Raw genomic sequence first — 27,898 nt, 5'->3', positions numbered from 1 at the left:
AACGGGCTCACCAGAGAGGGTCGCTTGGGGAACGGCGGGCTGGCTTGTGACGGGCGACCTCCTGTGGACAAAAAACGCCATTGTGTCAGGAGCAGAACTGCACACTGCTGCCCTCTGGCGTTCTCTGACCCACATTTCACCACAAGGGCCACAAACGCTTTAAACATACACACGATATAATGATATTTTCATGTATGTATGTATGGATGAAACGCAATAAAAAAAACACTCGAATGTGCTCCCTCGCACATCGGAAATACATAAGTATTCTCTTGTTATGTTTGAAATATTCCAGACAATCAAAGGGCGAACATGTTTTCTTGAAATAGCTTTCATAATTAAACTGTGAGGCGACGGGGGGGGGGGGAAGAGTTTCAGGACACAGCTGCATAATTATAGAAGATCATTCTGCTGCATTGCTTTCTATATCATATTGACGCAGAGGCTGAAAGGCTGCCAAAAACAATTGCAAAAAAAAAAAATGTCGTTTCGAGCGTTATCGACCGGCTCGTTACACGAGACGTCAGGGAAATAAATGCGTCCCTGCCAGATAACGACGGATGCTTAACGGGCCGATTTCGAGCTGGATTCCGCCCTTCCGGACAGTCAGCGAAGGCCTGATTACTGGATGCCTTGAAATGACCATACGGCACCGTTACCCAGTAGCGTCGGGTCGATTAAAATGACATTTCCTGCCCGGTCCGATTGGAAAAAAATCGAAAAACGGTCATGGCCGACAATGTTGAATGTCAAAGCTGGAGTCGCTGGTTGACAGCGAGTACAAACAAACGATGATTAGACATACAAGGGTGCAAACAGAAAATCGGGCCAAATTTGAGCAATTTGTTGCCCATTTCGATGCCAATCATCCAAAATCTGGTACTCAAACGTGTCTGAAAGATTATCCCCAGCAATTATCCTCTACCATGGGGTTGATTCGCAGCGATTGCTTTTCCCGTGTTGCGATCTGCTTGGGAAAAAACCGTGACGGTCGACAATGAAAGGCGTGACACGCGTTCAGTATTTACAATCTCAAATTCTCGGGTGTGTGGCCGACATTGAGTTGTAGGCGTGATACTGACTTGTTGGTGGGCGTGGTGACATTGGCGAGGATGGTGAAGTTGCTTCTTACGGATCGTAGGCTGGCCAACACCTGAGGATTGGGGGGGGGGGGCACCACAATTAGGTACAAAGTGCCTGACATTAATTGGCACGTCATCGAACGAGGGGCAACCCACCTGAGCGAAAGGGGTGACTATCATGTCTTCGGCGTGCCTGCGGATGAAAAGCCGATAAGTCAGACATCCTCAAGTGGTTTTCGCTGCCAAGCAGTTCAACATATCCATCCATCTATCCAGTTTCTTCACCGCTTATCCTCACGAGGGTCGCGGGAAGTGCTGGAGCCTATCTCAGCTGTCAACTGGCAGGAGGCGGGGTACACCCTGAACTGGTTCCCAGCCAATCGCAAGGCACATCGAGACAAACAGTTGCAGTCACAATCACACCTAGAGGCAATTTCCAACCATCCATTTTCTTCAACTCTTATCCTCACGAGGGTCGCGGGGAGTGCCTATCCCAGCTGTCAACGGGCAGGAGGTGGGGTACACCCTGAACTGGTTGCCAGTCGATCGCAGGGCACATAGAGACAAACAGTCGCAGTCACAATCACACCTAGGGGCAATTTAGTGTTCAATTAAGGTTGCATGTTTTTGGGATGTGGGAGGAAACCGGAGTGCCCGGAGGAAACCCGCATAGGCATGGGGGAAGATGCAAATTCCACACAGGCGGGGCCGGGATTGAACCAGGAACCTAAGAATTGTGAGGCCAACGCTTTCCAGTTGAACATATTTCTAAATCTTACATCACTCTTATCAGTGACTGTTTGGCAAAAAATTAGCATTGGTGTGTTTTTTTAAAATCATATCTCATAACATTTAACTTTAAACCTCTCTTTCGCTCAAATGACGTAATAGTTCATATTTGAAAAAAAATAAAACCAGATTAAATATCATTAATAGAAAACTGTCTATCTTTTTCTCATCAGCTTTTTATGAAAGCAGGGTTTAATCCATCTATCCTTCCATTTTCTTTGCCGCTTATCCACACGAGGGTCACGGGGGCAGGGTTTAATTTTATGCTAAAAATATACGGCAAGCAAATAAGAAATGTGCACCTGGCCGTGTTTTGGGGGTATGCATTTATTAATTGGGAGGCCTTTATTTGTTGAAAAAAAACAATGAAATATTATTCATATATTTTTAAATATTTTCTCCCTAATTCATGTGTAAAAAAATTAATATATTACAGCATAAGATATAATTGAACAAATATGCTGTAGGTGTTTTACAGGTGCCTTGCCAGCTTGTTTTTTGTAGAAACTTCATCCATCCATCCATTTTCTTTGCCGCTTATCCACATGAGGGTCACGGGGGCAGGTATTAATTTTATGATAAAAATATACGGCAAGCAAATAAGAAATGCGCACCTGGCCGTGTCTTGGGGGCATACATTTATTAATAGGGAGGCCTTTATTTGTTAAAAAAAAAATAAAATAAAATATTATTCATAGATTTGAAATATATTTTCCCTAATTCATGTGTAATAAATTTAATATATGGTACAATTATATATAAGTATATTATATAAGTATAATTGTAATATATATATATATAGAGAGAGAGAGAGAGAGAGAGAGAGAGAGAGAGAGAGAGAGAAGAGAGAGAGAGAGAGAGAGAGAGAGAGAGAGAGAGAGAAGAGAGAGAGAGAGAGAGAAGAGAGAGAGAGAGAGAGAGAGAGAGAGAGAGAGAGAGAGAGAGAGAGACATGAAATTATAATTTGACAAATACACTGGAGGTATTTTTGTGTTTTATAGGTGCTTTGCCAGCTTTTTTTTGTAGAAACTTCATCCATTTTCTGTGTCGCTTATCCTCACGAGGGTCGCGGGTGCAGGGTTTAATTTTATGATAAAAATATACGGCAAGCAAATAAGAAATGTGGACCTGGCCGTGTCTTGGGGGCATACATTTATTAATTGGGAGGCTTTTATTTGTTTAAAAAAATAATTAAAATATTATTAATAGATTTTGAAATATATTTTTGCTAATTCATGTGTAATAAAATTAATATATGGTACAATTATATACAAGTATATTATATATTTTATATATAAGTATATTATATAATATATAAGCATGATTGTTATATATGTACACATAAAATATAATTTAACAAATATACTGGAGGTATTTTGCTTGTGTTTTCCAGGTGCCCTGCCAGCTTTACTTTTTATTTTTTGTAGAAATAATTTTTATTATTTTTTGATTAAATACAACAGTAGATTTTTGAACTGTATTTTTCCAAAAGGGCTTTATATGTACAGCTTTCATGATTATTTTTCACTATTTATTATTATTCCTCACTATTATTCACCATTTTTCATATTGCACCGATCGGCGCAAAGTCGACGTCGGCGCGCTTACCCCTCGCTGTTGACGGAGGAGTTGCGCGACATGGTCTTGGGGGACGTGTCGTAGTCGGAGTCGGAGCGGTACAGGAAGGACTCCCTGCGCTGGCTCTGCGGGAAAGACGGGTGCAGAACCAGGCCAGGACTCGCCTGCGAATCCATGGGACTGCGTCCCGGCGAGGGGCCATTCTCCGAATCGAAGCTGGGGAAGAGGATGGCAGATTAATATACGGTTAATATCTGCGTTTTAGACATTCAACTAAGACCCCCCCCCCCTCCCGTTTGATAGTGACACCGAGATGCGAGTGGATAAATCGCCGCCGGTGAAATCCGCGCGGAGAAAAAGACGTGACAGGCGGCGCGTGCAGCTGGCGGCTGGCACGTGGCCACCAGGCTGCCGGAAACGATGCTTTACTTGACACGGGCAAAATTACATCCATAAATCCTGCGTCGGAGTTCCAAAGACATTGTTTGCGCTCCCCAAACACTTCCTTACCGCACAATCAAAACAGGGGCGCAATCGAAAATGATGAATCCGACAACGATCCCGCAGAAGTGTTATATCACGTTTCCATATAGCTCTGTTATGACGTCGAGATCCACTTATTATTCGTCTCCTTTACTTGCCTGCCGTTAATAAAGAGGAGTTCAATTTGTGAGACGAATGCGTTTAACAAATCTTTCTCACCGACAGCCTCAAGGGGCATCACTAGATATGCCAATTTATTATCTGTATTTTTTTTTTAATTGACCTCTGTGGCATGACGGCAATGAATAACATGAAGCGGACTGTGAAGTGGGAAGAACACCTTGAAAAAAATGGAACAAAATAAAAGAAAGAAATTATGCTATGGAAACGGCGGCACGGTGGCTCTGCCGGAAAAGTGTTGGCCTCACAGTTCTGAGGTCCCGGGTTCGATCCCGGCCCCGCCTGAGTGGAGTTTGCATGTTCACCCTGTGGCCTGTGTGGGTTTTCTCCGGGTGGGCACTCCGGTTTCCTCCCACATCCCAAAAAGATGCAACATTAATTGGACACTCTGAATAGTCCCTAGGTGTGATTGTGACTGTCGTCTGTCTCCATGTGCCCTGCGATTGGCTGGCGACCAGTTCAGGGTGTACCCCGCCTCCTGCCCGTTGACAGCCGGCACTCCCCATGGCCCTCGTGAGGATAAGCGGCAAAGAAAATGGATGGATAGAGGTTTCTGGGATGTGGGAGGAAACCGTAGTTCAGGGTGTACCCCGCATCCTGCCCGTTGACAGCTGGGATAGGCTCCGGCACACCCTGTGACCCTTGTGAGCATAAGCGGATAAGAAAATGCATGCATGCTAAGGAAACCACAAGAAAAAAAAAAATCGCTTCTGGAGGATGGAATGACCTATAAGGTCCATTTTCTTTGCCGCTTATCCTCACGAGGGTCGCGGGGAGTGCTGGAGCCCATCCCAGCTGTCAACGGGCAGGAGGCGGGGTACACCCTGAACTGGTCGGCAGCCAAACGCAGCGGGCATGGAGACAAACAGACGCATTCATAATCACAATCGCACCTAGGGGCAATTTAGAGTGTCCAATTAATGTTGCATGTTTTTTGGGGATGTGGGAGGAAACCCACACAGGCACATGGAGAACATGCAAACTCCACACAAGCGGGGCCGGGATTCAAACCAGGTCCTCAAAACTGTGAGGCCACCTCGTGCTGCCAACCTGTAAGGTCGAAGGTAGCCAAATGTATAATAATAACAACATTGGTGTTAGTTTTAAAAGTAAATGTGCTTTGTTGCTCGTGTGATTAATAACACGTCCTGCTCACAAAAAAACAAAAAAAAAAGTTAGAAAGGCCATATTTGCCTTTCAGATGAAATTTTATTGTGAGCCTAAAATGCGCTATAAACCTTTCCGCGGGAATCTCATTTGACCTTCTCCGGACTTTTGAAAGGCCAAGTCCAACTGTTAAACGTTTCAGTGATTTTTGGGTCGTGTTCCCCGGTGCGTTTCGAATGAGTATTTGAAAGCCGTCGTGACGCCATCTTCACACGGGACGTTCTCAGAGGGAAGTGGACCAACCCTTCGAGTGTCGCCGGGGTTGTGACGGCACCGATACCGGTACCAAAACTGTACGCCTGTCTCAAGATATTTTCCAGACAAAAATTTTCTAGATCAGTGTCAAACCCGTTTTTGTCGCGGGCCACTTTGTAGTCACAGTTTCCCTTTAATCGCTTCATCATATTCCATCCATCCATTTTCTTAGCTGCTTATCCTCACAAGGGTCGCAGGGAGTGCTGGAGCTGATCCCAGCTGTCAACGGGGAGGAGGCGGGATACACCCTGAACTGGTCGCCAGCCAATCGCAGGGCACACCGAGACGCACACAATATCATCTGCGAACATCCTGGTCCAATGGGATTCCAGTCCAACCTCGTCTGTCAGCCTATCCATTACTACCGCAAACAGGAAGGGGCTCAGCGCGGAACCCTGATGCAGTCCCTCCCCCGCCTCAAATTCTATTGATAATTGAGCAAATTTTAACATTTCCCCTCCCTTTAGATCCAAGTCAGCAAAGGTCCAATGCTGCAATGGCGTAGAGCACAGGTGTCAAACTCGAGGCCCGGGGGCCAGACCTGGCCCGCCACATAGTTTTATGTGGCACGCAAAGCCATGCGTAGAGTGTTAATTTCCATGATTCTTGTAAAAATCTGGACCAAAATTTCAAATTGTCATATATTCATCCATCCATCCATCCATCCATCCATTTTTTTGCCACTTATCCTCACGAGGGTCGCGGGGAGTGCTGGAGCCTATCCCTGCTGTCAACGGGGAGGAGACGGGGTACACCCTACACTGGTCGCCAGACAATCGTAGGGCACATCGAGACAAACAGTCTAACTCACAATCACACCTTAATTTTTTAAAATTTAGAGTGTCTAATTGATGTTGCATGTTTTGGGGATGTGGGAGGAAACCGGAGTGCCTGGAGGAAACCCACGCAGGCACGGGGAGAACATGCAAACTCCACACGGGCGAGGCCAGGATTGAACCCGGGACCTCAGACCTGTGATGTCAACACTTTCCAGCTGAGCCACCGTGCTGCCTTCATCATCATATTTACGTATTTACATATTTTAGTTTTGGCATCTGAAATCAAGGGTAATGGGTTGTTGTTGATGTGTGGTAACACAAAAATAATTGTGAGATCTCAACATCATTTATGAGATGACAATGTGAAATTTTGGTCCAGATTTTAACAAGGATCACGGAAGTTGACGCGCATGATTTGCCTTCGCGGGGGCCACATAAAATCACGTGGCGAGCCAGATGTGGCCCCCGGGCCTTGAGTTTGACACCCGTGTTCTAGATTGAACTTATTCGCAGGTGTTCACGTCGCACATATGACAAAAAGTGTTGAACGATGTCATGGCCCCTCCGGTCCCTGTCCCGGCCGTACCGGTCCCTGATTGCGGCACACAATGCCGCAATCAGCGGAGCCGCACACCTGCACCTCATCTCTAGCAATTACGTTCCAGTTATACAGAACCACGCATACGGTCTGGCCTTTGCCAGATCGTTGCTTCATGGCACTCTCGTAATCTCATTCGTGATCTCCCGTGTACCAACTAACCCGACCCCTGCCTGCCCACTGACCTGCCCCCTGCGCCCGACGTCCTTGTTACCGCTGCTCCCGTCGACCGCCTGCCTGATCCCCGACCTTGGACCAAATAAACACTATTCCCCAACTGCCTCTACGTCTCCCGGGTTGTCCATTTGGGTTCAACGCAGTGTTCTGGTCGTGACAAGCTACAGTTCCTCATTAAAGTACCTTAGTTACAGGCGATGTTCAAAGAACACGCAGTTGGAAGTTCTTCTTCTTCTTCTTTTCCTTTCGGCTTGTCCCGATTAGGGGTCGCCACAGCGTGTCATCTTTTTCCATCTAAGCCTATCTCGTGCATCTTCCTCACTAAACACTCACAGTCCTCATGTCCTCCCTCACCACATCCATCAACCTTTTCTTTGGTCTTCCTCTGCCAGCTCCATCCTCAGCACCCTTCTACCAATATGAGTATAGTCTCTCGCCTGCGGACATGTCCAAACCGTCGAAGTCTGCTCTCTCGAACCTTGTCTCCAAAACCTCCAACTTTGGCTGTGCCTCTACTGAGCTCATTTCTAATCCTATCCAACCTGCTCACCCCGAGCAAGAACCTCAACATCTCCATTTCTACCACCTCCATTCCTGCTTCCTGTTGTCTCTTCAGCGCCACCGTCTCTAATCCGGGCTCACCACTGTTTTATAAACTTGGCCCTTCATCAGGGATCCGCGCCGAGCCCCTTCCTGTTTGCGGTGATAATAGATAGATAGGCTGAGAGATGAGGTTAGACTGGACAACAAAAGTACTGAAACATCCCTACAAATTATAAATACTGAGAGACCGGATGAGTCGCAGAAAGCCACAGAAGTGGTTGTCCTTGGAATTAAAAAAAAAATATATATATTAATCATCTCCTTGCTAGAGAACAGAGTTGCGCAAAAACTACTGGAACACTCAACATTGGGACATTCGGAACTTTGGAGAAGGTCCAAGAAAGTTCTGCTTTATCTGTGAGAGTACACTTTAGGCTGATATTGAACCCTGTGAGTTGAGTATAAGAAATTGGAAGTTAAAAGATATCAAGAGTAGAATTAGATGAAGAAGAAGAATTATAGTAGAATAGAATAATAATAGTAGAAGAGTCAAATCAAAGTCCTCTGGAAACTCGTTCCGCGTACCTGCAGTAACACTGACACGAGCGTCTGCGCTCCTGGATGCTGCGGTTCAGTTTCAAGCGGCGGAACAGCGCCGAGCCGCCGGGTCCGCGGGCGTGCTCGCCCGGTGACACCGGCGAGGCCAGCGAGGAGGTCGGAGGTGGCCCCTCCGCGCCGTCCCACAAAGTCAGCTGCCGCGTCAGCGTCCTCTGGGCCATCTCGTCCCGTCCCCGTACCAGCGCTCCAAACTGCTCGCCCTCGACTTCGGCGCCGCCGGATCAAATGACGACCCCCTCCCACCCCCGGTCCTCCTTTTTTATCCCGCTCGCCCGCGTGCCAGCCGAGTCGACGCGCTCGGATCCTCGGGCTGTGGATGCTTCAAATCCTTCCCTCCCCGCTCCGTTCTCTGGATTTATGCAGGTCTCCTTAATCCCTGAATACGTCGGAGTCGTTTCGGGCCCGCCGAGTCAAAGGCGACCCCTCTCGTGGTATTTCACCACCTCCTCGCCTTCTGTCAGACGAGCCACTCGGTTTTCCAAATTAATCAACTTCACGCCCTTCAAATGAATATATCTCAAGAGTGGGTTTGCCCCCCCCCCATCCCCACCCCCACCCCTTTCCCCCGTCACTCTTCACCTCCTTTCGTCTGGGCCCCGCAAGCATGTGCTCTCAATGTCCTTATCGCACGGCTCACAGTCGCTCTGCAGCAACAGGAAAGCTGATCAGTAACAGACCACAGGCAACACAACAACAACAACAACAACAAGACTCACTCTCGCTGCGTCGGTGTGTGTGTGCGTGCAATGAGGATTTGCGAGATAGTGAACCACCCAGAAAGAGCACCAAAAAAAAAAAAAAAAAAAAAGTTTTGAACGCTTGACTCAAACACAAACCATCCCCCCACTCCCCCGTGCCAATGTTTACACGTTCCACTGAAGGGTGCGCGCGGCGGTTGGAGAAGGCTGGGCGGTTATTGCACCCAAAACATTTTTGCTGTTTTGACACCAACATCCTCGCTCGGAAGCAACGCGGCCTTCGGATGGGAACGGACACGACGCCGACTTCATCATCATCTCCACCCGCGACAATTAGACCATGAAATAGCTTTTTTTTTTTTATATCCTACCGTAGGTGCGAGCCGGTCAAGTGAAACTAATTCGGCGATGACATCGGAGACACGAATGTGCGACAGCCTCGGGGTTCACGGGTGGATTATTATTATTATTTTATTATATATATATTTTTTTACACTTACATGACAGCATGTTGAAACAAAGCATTGTTTTGTTTTTTTTTTTTCTTCTTTCTTTCGTGTTTTACCAAAAGAGTGTTGCGCTGCTGGCGGAACAAGCTGAGCTGTTATTTGTTACGTCAATAACGGGAGAGCGATTTGATTGTTAAACAAACATTGCGTTCGCGCTGCGCCTCCGTGGCATTTAGACACGGTGCGGGTACATTTGACTGCTTCATTGGAACAAGAGACGTAGCGGAAGCTGTGTGCGGAACATCTGAACCCATCCATCCATTTTCTTTGCCGCTTATCCTCACGAGGGTCACGGGGACCGCCGGAGCCTATCCCGGCTGTCAACGGGCAGAAGGCGGGGTATACCCTGAACTGGTTGCCAGCCAATCGCAGGGCGCAATGAGACAAACAGACGCACTCACAATCACACCTACGGGCAATTTAGAGTCTGCCATGTTTTTGGGATGTGGGAGGAAACCGGAGTGCCCGGAGGAAACCCACGCAGGAACGGGGAGAACATGCAAACTCCATACAGAGGGGTCCGGGATTGAACCCGGGACCTCAAAACTGTGAGACAAACGCTTTATCAGCTGATCCACCGTGCTGCCGACCCCGTACATGATAAGGAAAAACAAACCGCGTTCTCACTGCTCTGAAATTGTGTGGTTTACGCAAGACGACAACAATCAATGAAGTCTTTCCACAGTGCACCCAGAGCAACGTGTAGAAGTCAAAGAACATATGGATTTGCAATATGTAAATATGGGACAGGTTACAAATGTACAGTCCTTGGCCTGGACCGTTTTCACAGATTGGGGGGAGGAAAATAATCACGCTACGTCTAGGGTGTCAAATTCATTCTTATCACGAAGTCACATTGTTGTTCCGGTTTCCCTCAGAGGGGCGTTATGACTGCGGAACAAAACATTCAATCATCTCATCAATTTATGAACGAGTTTTGGAATCAGAAATCAAGGGTAATGTGTTTTGCAACTATTTATGATTGGTAACACAAAAATGCTTGTAATATTTCAACTTTATCATTTATGATATATGACAATTTGAAATTTTGATACAGATTTTACAAGAATCGTGGAAATAGAAACTCTAGATGTGGCCTCCAAGGCCACATAAAATTATGTGGCGGGTCACATCTGGCCCCCGGCCCCTGAGTTTGACACCTGTGCTCTACGCCATCCAAGCATGGGTCCTTTGCTGACTTGGCTCTAAAGGAGGGGAACAAATGTTCATATTTGCAAAATTATCAATAGAATTTAAGGTGGAGATGGGACTGCATCAGGGTTTTGCACTGAGCCCCTTCCTGTTTGCGGTAGTAATGGATAGGCTGACAGACGAGGTTAGACTGGAATCCCCTTGGACCACGATGTTCGCAGATGATATCGTGATCTGTAGTGAAAGCAGGGAGCAGGCGGAGGAACAATTAAAATGATGGAGGCACGCGCTGGAAAAGAGAGGAATGAAGATCAGCCGAAGTAAAGCAGAACATATGTGCGTGAATGAGTGGGGTGGAGAGGAAGAGTGAGGCTACAGGGAGAAGAGATGGCGAGGGTGGATGACTTCAAATGCTTGGGGTCAACAATACAGAGCAATGGTGAAGTGTGGTAAGGAAGTGAAGAAATGGGTCCAAGGAGGGTGGAACAGAAGGTGTCTGGTGTTCTATGTGACAGAAAAGTCTCCGATAGGATGACGGACAAAGGTTATAAAACTGGTGAGGCCGGCCATGATGTACGGATTAGAGACGGTGGCGCTGAAGAAACAACAGGAAGCGGAATTGGAGGTGGCAGAAATGAAGATGTTGAGGTTCTCGCTCGGAGTGACCAGGTTGGATAGGATTAGAAACGAGCTCATTAGAGGGACAGCCAAAGTCGGATGTTTTGGAGGTCGGTGTGTACCCCGCTGCAGGCAGAGCTCCCCTTATGAAAACTCCTTGAATTTTGGAAAAAAAACGAGACAACTTCAAGGGGGAAAAATCATCCTGGTGACAGTCGCCATTGTGATCTGCAGAGAGCTGACAATTATTCCATCGTGTGTCAAATAGTGAGCCCGAGCTGCATAATAGCTGGTGAAAGCTGGCTAAGTGACTCATTCCAACGGAGGGAGGGAGGACACAAAAAAAAAAAAAAAACACACCCCCATGTTCCACTCTTTGTACTCGGCGTGTTTTCACTCACACCGCGGCGGCGGGCACGTACGCTCACATGGGACGCGAGGTGGCGATAAGCCGCGGCCGTGGGCAGCCGGTTCGGCACGCCGGGATCGTTTCGAGCACCGGAACGACGATCAGAGGCGCTTCGGCGGGATGCCGATTTGCGGCGGCTGAGCGGCTCCCGCTTTATGGGAGATGGCGAAGTGTCGGGCCCTGGGAAGCGGCGGAGCGTATTAAAGTCTCGCTGCTGGACGACGCCCGAGATAATGGATGTTGTAAAAACCCACATCGGGGACGGAAGGATGCGACCGAAGAAGCGTCGGCGCTCCAGGTGTTCAACCAATAAAAACGCGCCTCGGAGGTTCAAACCGTCGTGAATTGAGACTTCAGCAAGCGTCGTGGGGACTTCGGCAGGGGTGCCAAACTCGTCTTGTCGAGTGCCGCGTTGTACTCGTGAAACCGTGCAGTATTGCACGCACACAACAAATCGGGATGGTCAACCATGTTACTAACTAAGTGATTTCCTTTGGCAAGCCACGTTAAACGTGACATAGCCCAACCAGTCTGGAACGGACCGCCGTGATTAGATGACGGCTGGCTAATCACGCCAGCTTGCTGAGCGATCGAGCCCTGCACGTCCGCAGACACGCCGCAACGAGAAACTGTGACCCTGCATCGGGTTTTGCGGCTCCGAATACTGTGAATCGCGCTGTTTTGCTTTGATTGAACCACAAAAACATGGCGCGATTGTCAAGGAAGAAGAATAAAGGAGAGAGCGCAGATATTTTGAGGGCTTGGGTTGCATATTACTTTTTCATCCAGTTAGTCAATTAATTAAAAGAAAAATCTACAGATTAATTGATTATTTGGATGATGTGAATAAAAGTCAAAATGAATGGATGTAATGTTACTTCACCAGCCAACCCGAACGCGTCGGCGTGTTTCTTCTGAGCGGCCTTTTTCGCACAGGTAGCAGCGCCGTTGGCTTATTAAATTTGCGTCCTCTTTCAAGGAGCCCTTGTGTGCTAAACGCGGTAAGCTGGGAAAAATCACGCTATTCTGCTGTGCTTCTTCATTTCTTTCCCTCTTTCTCTCCCTCTCTCTCACTGCACACATTCACACCACAGGAAGGGGGTGGATTAGGTGTCATTTATACCGCAGGCTTCAAAGCGCTACGGAGCGCCGAGTCCACGCCGCGATTAGTTTGATTAAACCTCAACGAGAAGAGGGGAGGGGCGGATTTACATACATCCCCCCCCACCCGTCCCCTCGCGCTGACCTGTGCCCGGCCTCCACGGCCTACCCGCAAAGTTTTTCTTGCCATTGATTATTCATCAGGCTTCACGGCGAGGACCCCGCCGCATCAGCGTTTTGCCCAAAGTCTCGCGCGGCGTCAGGTCTTGCCTCCCCGCGACACGCCGCCATTCATCAGACCACTCGGCGAAAGGAGCCCTTACACAAGATTCCTTTCACTTTCAATTTTTTTTGCATCATCCTTTTGCGGGATTTCCTAAAACAGATTTGAAACCGCAAAGGAAACCACATAGCTGGAAACGCTCAAAATGATCATCGTCATACAGTATTTGTTACACACATACTGATAATCTGGACAATTTTAAAGCCCGATCTCCCACTTCCGATCAGAGTGAACAAAAGCTAATTATGGGAATTATCAATAAACTAATTTGCTTATGCTGTAGTTTAGGGCACAGCAGGTAAAGCGTTGGCCTCACAGTTCTGAGGTCCCGGGTTCGATCCCGGACCCTGCCTGTGTGGAGTTTGCATGTTCTCCCCGTGCCTGCGTGGGTTTCCTCCAAGTGCTCCGGTTTCCTCCCACATCCCAAAAACATTCAACATTCACATTCAGTCACAGACAGTGGAGTAATGTGTGACGACTGTGAGGGCAATCGGGTGGTGGACAGTTAAATTACATGAAAGGCTTTTTAATTCAATTAATTATTATTATTTTTTAATTTAAAATTAAGTGAACAAAGGTTAGACATATATTTTGTATTCATGATTAATTACAAATATTTGTATTTATCATTTTTAAACAAATCTAGCATGGAATTGAATGTGATATTACACCTAACTGATTTTTTTTAAAAACTACAACTAAAAATATATCACATGAGTGAAATATTACATTAAAATATTTAAAATTGCATTTTAAAAAAATTTATGAAAAAAGGCAGTATGGTGCCCCAGCTGGAAAGCTTTGGCCTCACAGTTCCGAGGTCCCGGGTTCGATCCCAGACTCGCCTGTGTGGAGTTTGCAAGTTCTCCCCATGCCATGCGGTTTCCTCCAACATCCCAAAAAACACGCAACATTAATTGGACACTGCAAATTGCCCCTAGGTGTGATTGTGAGTGCGACTGTTTGTCTCGATGTGCCCTGTGATTGTCTGGCGACCAGTTCAGGGTGTACCCCACGCCCCTCCTTGTTTGAGCTGTGTGTTTTTTCCTCTCCCATATGGATGGAAATCGTTTGGAGATGAGATGATCGTAAATGTTAAAACTGTCCTTCATATGCGTGTCTTGAACTCAGAGTTGTGCCGTTACACACACGATTGTGACGGAGCGGCAGATGATTAAGTGGGGTACACACATACCAATAATTGGGGAGACTTTTTACCATTTTCCCTTCATTGAGATCATACTCAGCCAAGGGCCCGATTTCATTATTCATGATTATCCTGAGTGATTATCCTTGGGTCTGGTAAGAGTGATTTTACCACCTTGATCTGGTCAGAAAACAGTTTCAGTTGACAATAGTAAATGTCAATCCGGAATGGACTTGAAGATGGCCGGCCTCAACGAGAGGTTTGTGATTAGTATTTGGATAACGTGTTAACGTGATAGCGCTACTTGTGTGTGTACCGCAAGTCTTGGTCGTGTACAGTATATGTTATTTTTCCCTTTCTGGGTTTGTTGTTTTTTTTTTTTTTTGGGGGGGGGGGGGTAAAGTCTGTGGTCCGTCTTCACTCCAACCCCTCCCTACATACGATCTGAGCTTGGGACCAGTCCAGGGGCGCAGCTGGGATAAGCTCCGGTACGCAAGAGTTTAACAAAATGGATGGATGGATTTTATAAATCCGTACATGGGGTCAAATTGCCAACTAATGCCCTGGCATGAATACTACAGCAGTTTTTTTTTGTTTTTGTTTTTTTTTTTACAGGCCCCCGGGTAGAGTTTTTAAAATGCTGGCATCCATTCTGAAGAAAAAATAAATAAATCTTTTCTCTAATTAATTTGGTCCTTCTAATCCAAACCTTCCCTTAAGATGTATTTTTTAATTCACCGTCAATCCCTCACCACACGCTGTTTTTCTCCATTCTCTTCCAATCAAAAAGTTAATAATTAACCTGCCTGAGTAGATCACCCTCCCCCCCTCCCCTCAGTACACAGTTTCGGCCTCGGAGGAAAATGACAGTTATTTCCAGCCCCCGCTTCGTCTTCTGCCGAGCAAGCACAGATGCTTATTTTCAGGCGCGAGCGTCGATCCCCCCACCCCTTGCATCCGTCCTCCTACCCGCGAGCCGTGCCTCACCCAGGCATTTAGCACCTGGCTGATTGCTAGAAGTGTGGGGGTGTGCAGTGAAGAGGGAGCAAAAAGAAATGGGGGGGGGGGGGGGAATAAGGGCAATGCCGCTACTGGCTTGACCATAATGTATAATCACAGCAGCTGAATCGTCCTGCGAGCGGGCCAAGGAACTTTTGGGGCGATTGAAGTCCGCAGCGATTCCTCAGGCCGGGGTACGCTTTCGGGGGGCATCGTGCCCATAAGTGACGCATCTCCGGTGACACGTCCACGTCCGCTCGCCTCAACTCGCCCTTTGTGGGCTTTTCAAGGCAATGGCAAGATGACAAGGGATGACAGAGGCACGCTCCCGCCTGCTTCTATTTTAACGTTGGCATTTACAGTACAATGCACAGGAAGCGGAAGCTGCGGAGGGGGGAGGGGCAGCGCTGCGGATGGCGCGCAGGGCGGGGCAAGGCCGGGGCATCTGGCCGCTTCAGCTCCGAATGAGGATGAAGGAATCGACGGGGCCGACGGTTGGCAAGCGAGGCATCAGCGATTGGCAGGCAGACTCAGGAAGACTGCCAGCGTGACGGAGATGGGCAGTCGTAAAGTGTTACATTTTAAGACAAACCAGTTCATTTGTTCAATAGCAGGAAAACCATCAGGACTGCGCTACCTTCTCAGAATCCATACCAATCAACAGAAACATCCTTGCGGACCCACTTTGTGTTCACTCGACAAAAGTGGCTCCTGCTCTGCTTAATTTTCCACTTGAAGGGTGGTCAGGCACAACAAACACAAACTATTTAGATACAAGCAGCTAAAAACTCAATTAAACATAAAATGTGCCAACGAAACAGTCTGCTAAGGTATGTTCGGATGAGTTCAGTACGGAAGGACCCAGCCCAAACCCGTCAAAGACATTTGTGATAAGCCCCCTCTCGGGGTCCGACATCATGAACATATGCCGGACGTAGAGCCTCCCACGGCCCATTCAGATCCGCATAGCCGAGGATTACGGCAGATTATCCCGCCCGTCTGGATCGCGACTCGGGCGCAGAGGGGCCGGTCGCCGAATTTACAGAACCGCAGGTGTCGGTCGCGACGCTGACACCTGCTCGATTCCACGGAAACAGATTTATTTGATGTGCTAAACCGGAGGGGATTATCGCAGCCGGTACACGGCTGGCGGACGGCTGCCACCCATCAACCTTTGAATCTATTAATGCTTCGATTTACTCCACCTGGGTTTAGCGGTCCAGATGAGACAATTTTTTTTTTTTTTTTACACAACCGGCTTTTATATTGAGCGAATTGCCCAAAAGCACAATGGGAAGCCACGCACTACAAAGACTTCTTTTTTACGGCCTTCTAAATCGGAACTATTTTATCGCTAGTCAAGGAATATTGCTAAATTCAAATCAAACGTTATCTTCCGCCCGTGTATATCACGCACTACAGTAGATTTGCCATTACAAAGATAAGCAGTACAACGCCAAGGCCAAACAACCCTTAAAATCTCTCTCTGACTCTGACCGACAGTTGAAAATATAAAAAATAAATGATGCGGCAGGCAATATTGTTCCATTATGGTCCTGTATGATGCGGTAATTACAAACTGCCACATATAACAAGCGTCTGTCAACACTGTTCCATCTGCGGCGTCTGGTGGGTCACTGCCTCACTTAGAGCCCGATGAGAAAGGACTGGAACAGTAGAGGGTAGAAATAATCCATTTCAGTATCTTTGTTAGTGAATTGATACAAGAAGTCCTGAGTGTGATTTGGTACACCTATTCCCCTCTTTCCACTGCCCAAAAAAAAAAAAAAAAAATAAGATGGTACTACTATTTATTTCTTGCACCTGAACCATTTGCGGTTCTCGCAACTCTTTGCATTAGTTCTAACGCCCTGAGAAGGAAATTTCTTCAAAAAATGAGAAGATTCACAGGCATCAACAAATTCTCCATCAACTTGTCGTTGTTACGAAAAAGCTGGTAATGCCTAAAATAAACACACATGCTAATGCTAGTTTTACCTCTGGATACTGCAGTACTGTACTCTAGTGTCCACTTTGCTGCATCAGGTCTCTAGTCTCCTCCTAAATACCAAAATACCAGACGTTCATTCTCTTCCGGTGTTGTCGTTAGCGTGCATCGTTCCAAATTGGCGTCATTTAACGTGATGCGTAAAACCCTCGCGAGCACATAGAGAACACGAAAACTCAGTCGAGATTCAAACCCAGAGCCTCTCAACTGCAATGCAGACGTGCTCATCACTCGTCCTCCACGCCGCCGCTGGTGACATTTACATTTTTTTTTTAAATGCCCTGCAGCAATATTGTGACTTTTCTATTGTATTAAAATGGTTTTCGTCCACCTTTCCTTGTCACCGGTGAAGGATTAACAATGTCTCAGTGGATTTCTTCATAATGGAACACGAGGTCGCAGCCACTCCGAGCTGTCGCAAAGCGCTGCGGGAGACAGACGTCCACTTCCCGACGACACAACCGGCTTTCGCCGGGAATGATGGAAAAGGTCATGTGCGGCGCGCCCGACTCCTTTATTAAGTGCCTCCCGTTTGTCGCCCAGAGAATACTCGAGAACGGCGCGGAACTGCCTTCCCCGCCGCCGAGAACTTAAAGCGCTCGTGGATCCCAGCGTTAGGGTTGAAGCGCTTGGAATCTGCGGCTCGGTTCGGTCGCCCCCCCGAGCGGCGGCGCTTAAGAGCAGCTGCCAACGTGCCCTTTGGATGGCGCTGGGTTGCCAGGTCATGATGACAGATGGCTTCAAGACTCGGCGCCGCATACATTATGCAAAATGAAGACCTGGGGGATGTGACAAGAGAGAAAGCCACAAAGCGGCCACTTGCGTTGTTGCCGAACTTGCCGGCGAGTCCCACTGTCGGAAATTGTAACGCAAAAGTTATTCTTGCTTGGTTTTTATCTAGGAACAAGCACCCGTTATACAAAGATACTGTCATGATCCTGCCGGCCCTAGCCCTGTCTGTGCAGGTTCCCCCGACACACCGGGAGTCATCCCCGGTAATTACCTGCAGTACTTATAGGACCCAGCGGACGGACTGGGTTTGCCAGATCGTTGCCATTGATGCCTCGTTTCGCACTTTCTCGACTCTGATCTCGACTTCCGGCGTACCGCCCCCTGCCTGTCTCCTGACCTGCCCCGTAACCCTGACGTCATTATCACCGTTGCTCTCGTGGACTGCCTACCGAATTATCGACTCTGGACTGAATAAAGATACTTCCCGAACTGCCTCCACGTTTCCCCGAGTCGTGCATTTGGGTCCAACTCTGCGTTCTGGTCACGACAGATAGAGCAGAGTACAAATTAGGATCCATTCAAACTCTCAAATGGAGAAAAGTAACGCCAGACATTCTGAGAATTGTTTTAAACTCCCCGTGTCGATAAATAATGCCGATGCTCCATCACTGAAAAGAGAAGCCTTGCTGGTTTTGAGTGGCGTTACATATCCCAGGCGGTGGATGTCAGCTGAGTCACGTCAGTTACTTTAACATCAGCGGTCCCCAATCATTTTGCAGCCGCGGAATGCTTCAACGGACTTTGTATCGGTCCATTGTGGTAAAGAGGGAGCTCAGTCGAAATACAAAGCTTTCAATTTACCAGTCAATCTACGTTCCTACCGTCACCTTTGGGCATGAGCTGTGGGCCGTGACCGAAAGAGCAAGATCCCGGTTACAAGCAGCCGAAATGAGTTTCCTCCGCTCTCCCTTAGAGATAAGGTGAGAAGCTCGGTCATCCGGGAGGGACTCAGTGTCGAGCCGCTACTCCTCTGCATTGAGAGGAGCCAGATGAGGTGGCTGGGGCATCTGATTCAGATGCCTCCCGGACGCCTCCCTGGTGAGGTCTCTCGGCTGGCTTGAGAACGCCTCGGGATCCCTCCGGAAGAGCTGGAGGAAGTGGCTGGGGAACGGGAAGTCTGGGTATCCCAACTGAAGCGACTTCCCCCCTGACCTGACCAGGAGAACCGGTAGATAATGGTTTGATGAATGGACGCTTTGTGCAAGTACACATTTGTCGTGGACTTTGTGTCTCAGCACTTCACCAAGAGCATTTTCACCATAAAATTCTCTGATATTCACATAACCCGAGAAGACAGCTGTTTTCTTAACGGTATATGCTACTAAAAACAGTTGAGCCAAGTAGTTGCCATCCAAAAGGTCGCGTCAGCAGTTGGGATTTCGCCACCGCAGCTGTCGAGCACTCTTTAAAATGTCGTGGATTGTTTCCGAGGGCCTGATTGATCAAGGCCCCGCCACCCGAGCGCATCTCGAGAATCTTAGATTCGAGATATTTTCCTCACCGCTGTCCACAGGGGGACAACGCGCACCACGTCGCCTGGTGCCGCTGTCTGACCTTTAAATGAATCGTGATTTAATTAAAATGCGCCACGATAAAACCCTCGCGTGTCAATTCCCGGGGGCCGTTTGGAAGTCGCGATTCCCCACACCCTGCTGCGTTTACACCCGCCTTTTGGAATTCAGAAGAAGAGTCAGACTCTTTGGTTAATGAGCAACCCTTTTCCAGTATGTCCTCCTCCTCATCTCCAAAACAGATGGATCGTCAGTTTCCTACCACGCGCAGAAAAATTACGATCCGGGCAAGACAAACGCTCGTGAGTGCGCGTCGTCCGCTGGCTTTTGATGTTTAATGGACTTTGTCTTGGCAGGAATGGACGGAGGCGCAGATAAAAGCGGCATCCAGCCGTATCGAATGAGCCAGATTGTTTAGTCGCTCGGCACTGGAAGCGAGCGCTCCTCGGCGAACCAATTACGGCCGGCAGCGCGCTGGCGCGTGAAGCAAACGACTCCGCTGAAGGTGGACCGCTGACTTCCGCCGGCGTCACCCCGGCCTCTCGCCCTCCTCTGCCGATGAGCCCACACAAGCGCGCGTATTTTTAGGATCTAGTGACTCCCTCTCTGCGGGCTTTTCTTTTCAAGCAGACTGAGGAAAGAAAACACGAAGACACAACGAGAGACGGGAGAGACGAGTGTGACTCATCCACATCTACCGGCGCGCTACTCTGACTCCGCTCCTCCTCGTCGATTTCCAGGCTCACTACAATAGAACAAAGCTATCCGTCTCCTGTCGATTTTTAGCAGTCACTGTCAGGTAACTAGCGAGGTAGCAGCTGCCCAACTGTTCTATCGTATTTACTGGAGAATTTATAAATAGTTCATCATTCATTAATTATAATTACTCCTCCGCATTGAGAGGAGGCAGATGAGGTGGCTGGGGCATCTGATTCGGACGCCTCCCTGGTGAGGGTGTTCCGGGCACGTCCCACCGGAAAGAGACCCCGAGGACGACCGAGGAGACGCTGGAGAGACTTTGTCTCTGGGCTGGCTCGGGAACGCCTCGGGATCCTTTCAGAAGAGCTGGAAGAAGTGGCTGGGGAAGGGGAAGTCCGGGTATCCCTGCTGAAGCTACTTCCCCCGCGACCCGACCCGGAAAAGCGGTAGATAATGGATGGATGCAATTTATAATTAACAACAATATACAGCATCTATGTTGCTAGCTAGCAGCTAACTAGCTAACGAGTGTAGATTTTGGAATTCGTTCAAATATAAATGTATACATTAAAATATGAAAAATACTGTATATCCACTTACACATTTTATTGTTCCTAATAGCAACTCAGTTTATCATTCCTGCGCACCTACACAATATGAATATTATATGCACAGTACGATACATTCTATAATTCCCTCCAGTGTAACAAATCCATCCAGTCATCAATCTCCATATCCTCTTTCCTCATTTAAATGTATGCGACATCATTGAATCCAATCAACAAGAAAACGCCCACTAATAAGCAGACTTTGGAAAAAAAAATTAAAAATAAAATAAAAATTGTCAAACGACCATTACTCGGTGATGTAATGCGGGGCGCAGAAAAAAAAAAGCCTTGCCCGACGTGCAGTCGAGTGAGGAAGCGCTCAAGATTGACTCGGCGGCGAAAATGGTCCACTCATAGCGTCACGCCCGCAACTGTCCTCTCATTTGTTAGCTGCGTGGGCGCACTCAAGGCAGCCAAACATGGAGATGGATTGCCTCCAAGTGTGTTTGTTTGTCCGTTTGGTCAGTCGGCAATCCCGCCAAGCAGACAGCGCAGTTCATCTGTATCCGTTTTTACGTTTAGCTAGGTCCAAAATGTGCATATTTGGAGATTTGTTGCATTCTTTACATGACCATTATGGTTTAGCATTCATGTTCAATATTCACACACCCTTTCCCTCCCAATGCAGTTGCTAAACATGTGTTTTGGCACTCGTGTAAAATACTTTCACGTGCACACGATGTCAAATACTAGCAACACTACCTGTTAGCATTTAGCTTAACGTTTGTCCTCTATTAACTCAGCATTTGCCTCACAATGGACCTTTCCGACCTGTCAAACACTCGTACAATAATAGCCAATCAGATAGCCGCATTGTCTTGACACGCCCCTCTCGCCGTATTGTCCAACAAGCAATGCTGCTTGTCAGTAGCGTGGGCTTGGAAAAGTAAATGTTACGAAGAAAATGGTCCTCAGATGCGCTTGGGGAGCGTCCAATTCTGATGAAAGCCTAAGACACAGTTGACGAAGTGTCTACGACGGATTAAGACTCGCGGAAGTGCGCACGTAGAGCTAAATGTGGATATTATCAACAAACACAAAGCTGTATGTTCGAAGGTAAGTGAGGCAGAAGTATATTCTATGAGTTTGATTGAATTATTATGAGTGCTTTATACATTGCAGGAGAAGAACTTTCACTTTGTTAGGACTGCGTAATGTTTTATGCTGAAGAGTCGGGTTAGTGATACGTAAATGCGCCATGTCATGCAAGAGAAATGTCCATTTGCATCACATCCGACTTTTAAGACAGGGCACTGGGTTCCATTACGGGCCAAGTCAAATTGATACACCCACTCACTTATAAAGACTACAACGATAGTACTCGTGATCTTTCCAAGTAAAAAGTACTCACCCTGCTTTACATGCGCAGTACGATTCCACTATTTTATCCAGTTGGATTTCAATATGAAGTTTGTGAGGCGTCAAACTTTTCGGCTGTGACTCTGACATTGCGTCCTGCTCCGTCCAAAATCTTAATTCCGTGTAGGTACCCTTGCGTGTAATAGTTGAGACCTCTCTGTAGAACTCTCTTGGACAAGTCTGACGCATTTGGCAAAAAAACATACCCCAATATCATCTGGAATATGCGATAGAGAATCGACTTCAAACGTGTTCTGTTCCATCGCCATTTTCGAAGCTTGTGAGACGTGGCTAAGGGGGGGGGCGGAGCTTAAGATCGCCATCAGAAAGTTCCATAATGAGGGCTTCGCTGTTTTGTCAATGAGTCAAAAAACAAAAGGGCGACGGCAATTGTTAGGATTTAGTTTGCTAAACCCATAATCACGAGGACTCCACTGTGTTTACAATATAGTCATTAGCTAATTCTCTTCCTAGTATCCACTTGCCATTTTCCCAAATTTACCCACGATCCTTTGTGTTCAGTCGCTAACTCTTTCAGTTCTAGCACAAATTTGGATAAAAGGGAACAGTTCACACTCCCAATTAAGTACATTTTAACACTGGGTCAGAAGCTCATCGCGTTAGCTTCCCCCTGGCTAAGCGCTAAAACATGATGCTGAAGGCAACACTTGTTAAGTGCAACATTTTCCTCAATCTGGATCATCAAAATATTACAAGTATTAAAATGTTTGATCTATACATTCTGAATTTGAGTTCACACAAACGTGGAAAATGAGCTTAAAAATATGCTACGTGATGCTCCTGCGCACGGGGTGTCGAGGGACTTTAAAATCATATCTCGCCATTCGCTACATGAAGATGATAAATTCCCGATGAAAGCGCCATTTAAATGATCTTGTTTTGATGTTACGCCTTCCAGGAATGACTAATTACTTTCCCTGTTGCAAACGCTTCCCGGCCTCCCCGGAGATGAAATGTAACAATTAGCATAACTCTACTCCATTATTAGAGTACAATTCCCATAAGCTTTAATAGAGAGGAGAATCCCATTAGTAGGACTAGACTAAACAACTCCGAAACACGGGAAGTTCCGAGTCCTTAGCGAGGAAAAGCCGTGACGGTCCGTGGCCTCACAGAGCGTCCGTTAGCGGACCGCCTTTGTCCGACGACTCAGTCCATCTGTCACGTTCGTTCTTGTGTCACCCGCTACCCGGTCGCCCCTAATAGCCTCCATTTCTTATTTTCTTTCAAAACACTCGAATTCTTCTCCGGCTCACGAATGTTCCATAATTCAAACGGGCCTCTTCGGTTTCCACTTGGCATCGCCTCGCACCAGACGCACGCCGTCTGTTGCCCGAGACGTCTGGAAAAGTCGACTGTGCCAAATGAAGCGAAGAGTTGTTTAAATCAAATAGTTAAAAGGTGTCTTTTTGTTTTACTTTTTTCCAGCTTTGAGTGGTACTGGTCGCACGTCTGCTTTTGCTTGCGGGATTCATTGGGAATGGTTAAGTAAGTAGCCGACGACCTGGCTAGCCTAGGTTCTTACGGTACTGCGAGGAACCACAAATACCAGTCGGAACAAGACATAACAACGGAGGAGGACCGGGATTTCCTGTATTTACTTCTTGGCCAACCTTGCCAAGCCAACGTTTTGAGTTAAGCATGTGGTGTCGGAACAAACCGAACTGGTACAGTGAAGAAAATAAGTATTGGAACACCGTGCTATATTGCAAGTTCTTCCACTTAGAAATCATGGAGGGGTGGGAAATTTTCATCGTAGGTGCATGTCCACTGTGAGAGATATAATCTAAAAAGAAAAATCCAGAAATCCCAATGTATGATTTTTCTATTTGTGTGATACAGCTGCAAATAAGTATTTGAACACCTGTCTATCAGCTAGAATTCTGACCATCAAAAACCTGTTAGTCCGCCTTTAAAAGTCCACCTCCACTCCATGTATGATCCTGAATCAGATGCACCTGTGTGGGGTCGATAGCTGAATAAAGACACCAGTCCACCCCATACAAATCAGTAAGACTCAAAATTGTGACATGGCCAATACCAAAGAGCAGAGACAAAATTGTACAACTCCACGCGGCTGGAAAGGGCTATGGAGAAATTGCCAAGCAGCTCGGTGAAAAAAGGTCCACTGTCGGGGAAATCATTAGAAAATGGAAGAAGCGAAACATGACGGAGTGGAGCCCCATGCAAGGTATCACCTCGTGGGGGTCTTAATGATCCTTAGAAAGGTGAGAAATCAGCCAAGGACTACACAACAGGACTTGGTCAATGACGTGAAAAGAGCTGGGACCGCCGTTTCCAAGGTGACTGTTGGTAATACACCAAGATGTCATGGTTTGAAATCACGGAAGGTTCCCCTGCGCAAACTAGCACATGTCAAGATTAGTCTTAAGTTTGCCAATGACCATTGGGATGATACAGAGGAGTCATGGGAGAAAGTTTGGTGGTCAGATGAGACCAAAATGGAACTTTTTGGTCAGGATACCATTAACCGTGTTTGGAGGAAGACGAATGATGAGTTCCATCCCAAGAACACCATCTCGACTGTGAAGCATGGGGGTGGTAGCATCATGCTTTGGGGGTGTTTTTCTTCACATGGGACTGGACAACTGCAGTGTATTAAGGAGGAGATGACCGCGGCCATGTATTGTGAGATTTTTGGGAACAACCTCTTTCCCTCGGTCACAGCATTGAAGATGGGTCATGACTGGGTCTTTCAACATGACAATAACCTGAAGCACACAGTTAGGAAAACCAAGGAGGGGCTCCGTAAGAAGCATATTACGGTTGTGGCGTGGCCTAGCCAGTCTCCAGACCTAAACCCAATAGAAAATCTTCGGAGGGAGCTGAAACTCTGTGTTTCTCAGCCACAGCCCAGAAACCTGTCTGATCTAGAGAAGATCTGTGTGGAGGAGTGGGCCAAAATACCTCCTGCAGTGCGTGCAAACCTGGTGAACAACTAAGGGAAACGTTTGACTTCTGTAATTGCAAACAAAGGCTACTGTACTAAATATTAGCATTGGATACTTATTTGCAGCTCTATCACACAAATCGTTAATAAAAAAAAAAAAAAAATCATACATTGTGATTTCTGGATTTTTCTTTTTAGATGATCTCTCTCAGAGTGGACATGCACCTACGATGAAAATCTCAGACCCCTCCATGATATCTAAGTGGGAGACCTTGCAATATAGCGGGGTGTTCAAATACTTTTTTTCGTCACTGTATCTCAAGGCACCGGTGTATTCTAATTGCAGTTGCACTTTGGTGAGGGGCGTGGCTTTGGTCTGAAACCGAACGGGGAGGGCGGTACTAGTGAACTCGGGCTACGTTCAAACACCGCTCGCACTTTTAACAATGCAAACGCTCCCTTTGCGTTTCCGTTGCATCCCAGGGAAAATTCCAACAAAGCCCAAAATATTCAGGAACAGCAAAATTAAAAAAAAAATAAATGTTTGGAGTGGACGTGCGGCAACCGGAGGCCGCGAAGTGAAACGAAGCTCAATGAAATCGCGAGAAGCGAGGCTGGTTCTGTTAATCTCATTACGCCGAGAGCCCCCCGAGCCTCCTCCGGCCCTATTTATAGCAGCCCGGCAGAGAGAGCGAAAGGCTGGCCTTCGTATGCGAGCTGCCGTCGCTGCGGCTTACGCAAGCGAGCGCCCAACGCCGCCGCCGATCGCACGGGGTGGTGGTGGTGGTGGTGGGGGGCCCTCGTGTCAAACGGAGGGGCCGGGGGGTGGGAGACAATTGCCAAAGCGAGAACTATCCACCTTCTCTCGAGTGTTAAGCTTCTCTCGCCACACCTGCCGGGATGGAAACTGGAGCTAAAGACGCATAATGCCATCAATCGTAAAAAATATGTAATGCGCGTGAATAACATCCCCCAATGTGTGTACGGCGTGGTCACCGTGCCAAAAAAAAAACGAGGAGAGAGGAGAAGCTTCAGACGTTTGGAGAGGACTCAATTTTGATCCTCTCACCACAACAAAAGCTTCCATTTCCCACAAGTAATCACACAATCAGCCCCGGGGCACGCACACATTCACGCACACTACACCGAGCAGGGAACTCGGAATGGGGGAGTTAATTACCTCCGCCAAGGAGGTTCTGTTTTCACTGGCGTGGGTTTGTTTATGTGGCGCTTCCTGCTGTTTTGTTTTTTTTTTTTAATATATTTTTTTTCTCCCATTCGCATTACATTTATTCATGACAGTGGGGAAAGTACTGAGGTCAATGGTTAAAAAAATTAATTAAAAAAAAAAAAAAAAATCACTGTGACGTCCACACTCGCTTGAGGATTGACTGAACACAAACCCAAGTCACAGAAAGTGGAGTAATGTGTGCCGACTGTGAGCGGAATCGGGTGGTGGACAGTTAAATCACATGAAAGGATTTTTTAATTCAATTAATTAAAATTTTTAAATATATTAAAAATTATATGAACATAAAGGTTATACATCTATTTTTAATTCATTATTAATTACAAATATTTGTATTTATCATTTTGTAACAAATCTTTCATGTGATTGAATGTGATATTACTAAGAGATTTTTAATTAAAAAAATAAACTAAAATATATCACGAGTGAAATATTGCATTAAAATATTTAAATTGCATTTTAAAAAAAATTATAAAAAAAAGGCGGCACGGTGGACCAGATAGAAAGCTTTGGCCTCACAGTTGTGAGGTCCCGGGTTTGCATGATCTTCCTGTGCCTGCGTGGGTTTTCTATGGGTGGGCAGTCCGGTTTCCTCCCACATCCCAAAAACATGCAACATTAATTGGACTCTCTAAATTGCCCCAAGGTGTGATTGTGAGTGCGGCTGTTTGTCTCGATGTGCCCTGCGATTGCCTGGCGACCAGTTCAGGGTGTACCCCGCCTCCTGCCCGAAGATACCTGGAATAGGCTCCAGCACTCCCTTGGACCCTTGTGAGGATAAGCAGCTAACGAAATGGATGGATGGGATAAATGAAACAAAATATAGCTGGTAGTGTAGTGCCATTTGCAGTTGTACAGGCCGCATGTAGATTTGCTGCCGCCTTTCACGCAGAGGGCGCGAGTTCGATTCCCAGGTCAAAATGGCAAATCATGTGATTCCCTGGGAGACCCTTCACAGTTTAAATAGTCACTTCATGTGTCAATTCTCCATAAAAAATAGGTAATTATTTAATCAAATTGTTGTCAAATCTTCTAATATCTGATTAAAATTGTGTCAGCCGTCACGTCAAACCAACCCCGAACGCGCATTCGGCAGCGGTTAAATGGAATCAACTTGGAAAATCCTTGATGCTCTTCTAGTCGCTGAACTCGTGTCGGTTTTCAACGCGGAAACATCAATAAGAACAAAGGGAAGAAGAGGAATCGCCCCGAGCGGCGCGTTTGGGTCGTCTGCCCCCTGACATGGCGAATACGGCACGTCGATGTTTGACGGTGAGCGAACGCGACCTACAAGAGACAGCTTGCGCTCACACGTGGACGTCGGCCTCCTCGACGCTCACCCGCAGCGCCTTTTCGCGCGTCGTGGAAAATTCTTGTGACGGCTGCAGGTGGACGCTTTTATTCCATTGCGCACACGCGGGGCTGCTTTGTCTATTTGTTTTTCCATTTTCCTTCTGACTTAGACGGGAACCGGCAAACATTCCTCGGATCACATAAAAAAAAAAAAAAACCTTCCCATTAACCGTGCGTTCAAGACCTTTAGTGTGGTTATTGTTTATAATCACGCCGTTTGTT

At 47.0% G+C, this 27,898-nt stretch overlaps 1 protein-coding gene across 2 annotated transcripts in view; it reads right to left on the bottom strand.

The window, feature by feature from the left end:
* The window catches only part of pde4a (phosphodiesterase 4A, cAMP-specific), a 61,503-nt gene that overhangs the window by 13,986 nt on the left and 19,619 nt on the right, over window positions 1–27,898 (bottom strand). Inside the window, exons 1-5 of one of the 2 annotated variants that reach the window (XM_061845285.1) lie at window positions 8,217–8,690; window positions 3,480–3,665; window positions 1,239–1,275; window positions 1,083–1,153; window positions 12–61 (exon numbers count right to left, since the gene is read on the bottom strand). In XM_061845285.1, coding sequence (XP_061701269.1) covers window positions 12–61; window positions 1,083–1,153; window positions 1,239–1,275; window positions 3,480–3,665; window positions 8,217–8,410 — 538 coding nt within the window. In that variant the 5' untranslated portion in view covers window positions 8,411–8,690. Of the gene's footprint in view, window positions 1–11; window positions 62–1,082; window positions 1,154–1,238; window positions 1,276–3,479; window positions 3,666–8,216; window positions 8,691–27,898 lie in introns of those variants that run through there. The other variant, XM_061845284.1, reaches the window with a different exon arrangement.

The sequence above is a fragment of the Syngnathoides biaculeatus genome, chromosome 16 (genome assembly GCF_019802595.1).
Source record: "Syngnathoides biaculeatus isolate LvHL_M chromosome 16, ASM1980259v1, whole genome shotgun sequence".
Classification (NCBI taxonomy): domain Eukaryota; kingdom Metazoa; phylum Chordata; class Actinopteri; order Syngnathiformes; family Syngnathidae; genus Syngnathoides; species Syngnathoides biaculeatus.
Note: the sequence above shows the minus strand (reverse complement) of the source record. Positions and strands in the feature narration are given on the sequence as shown.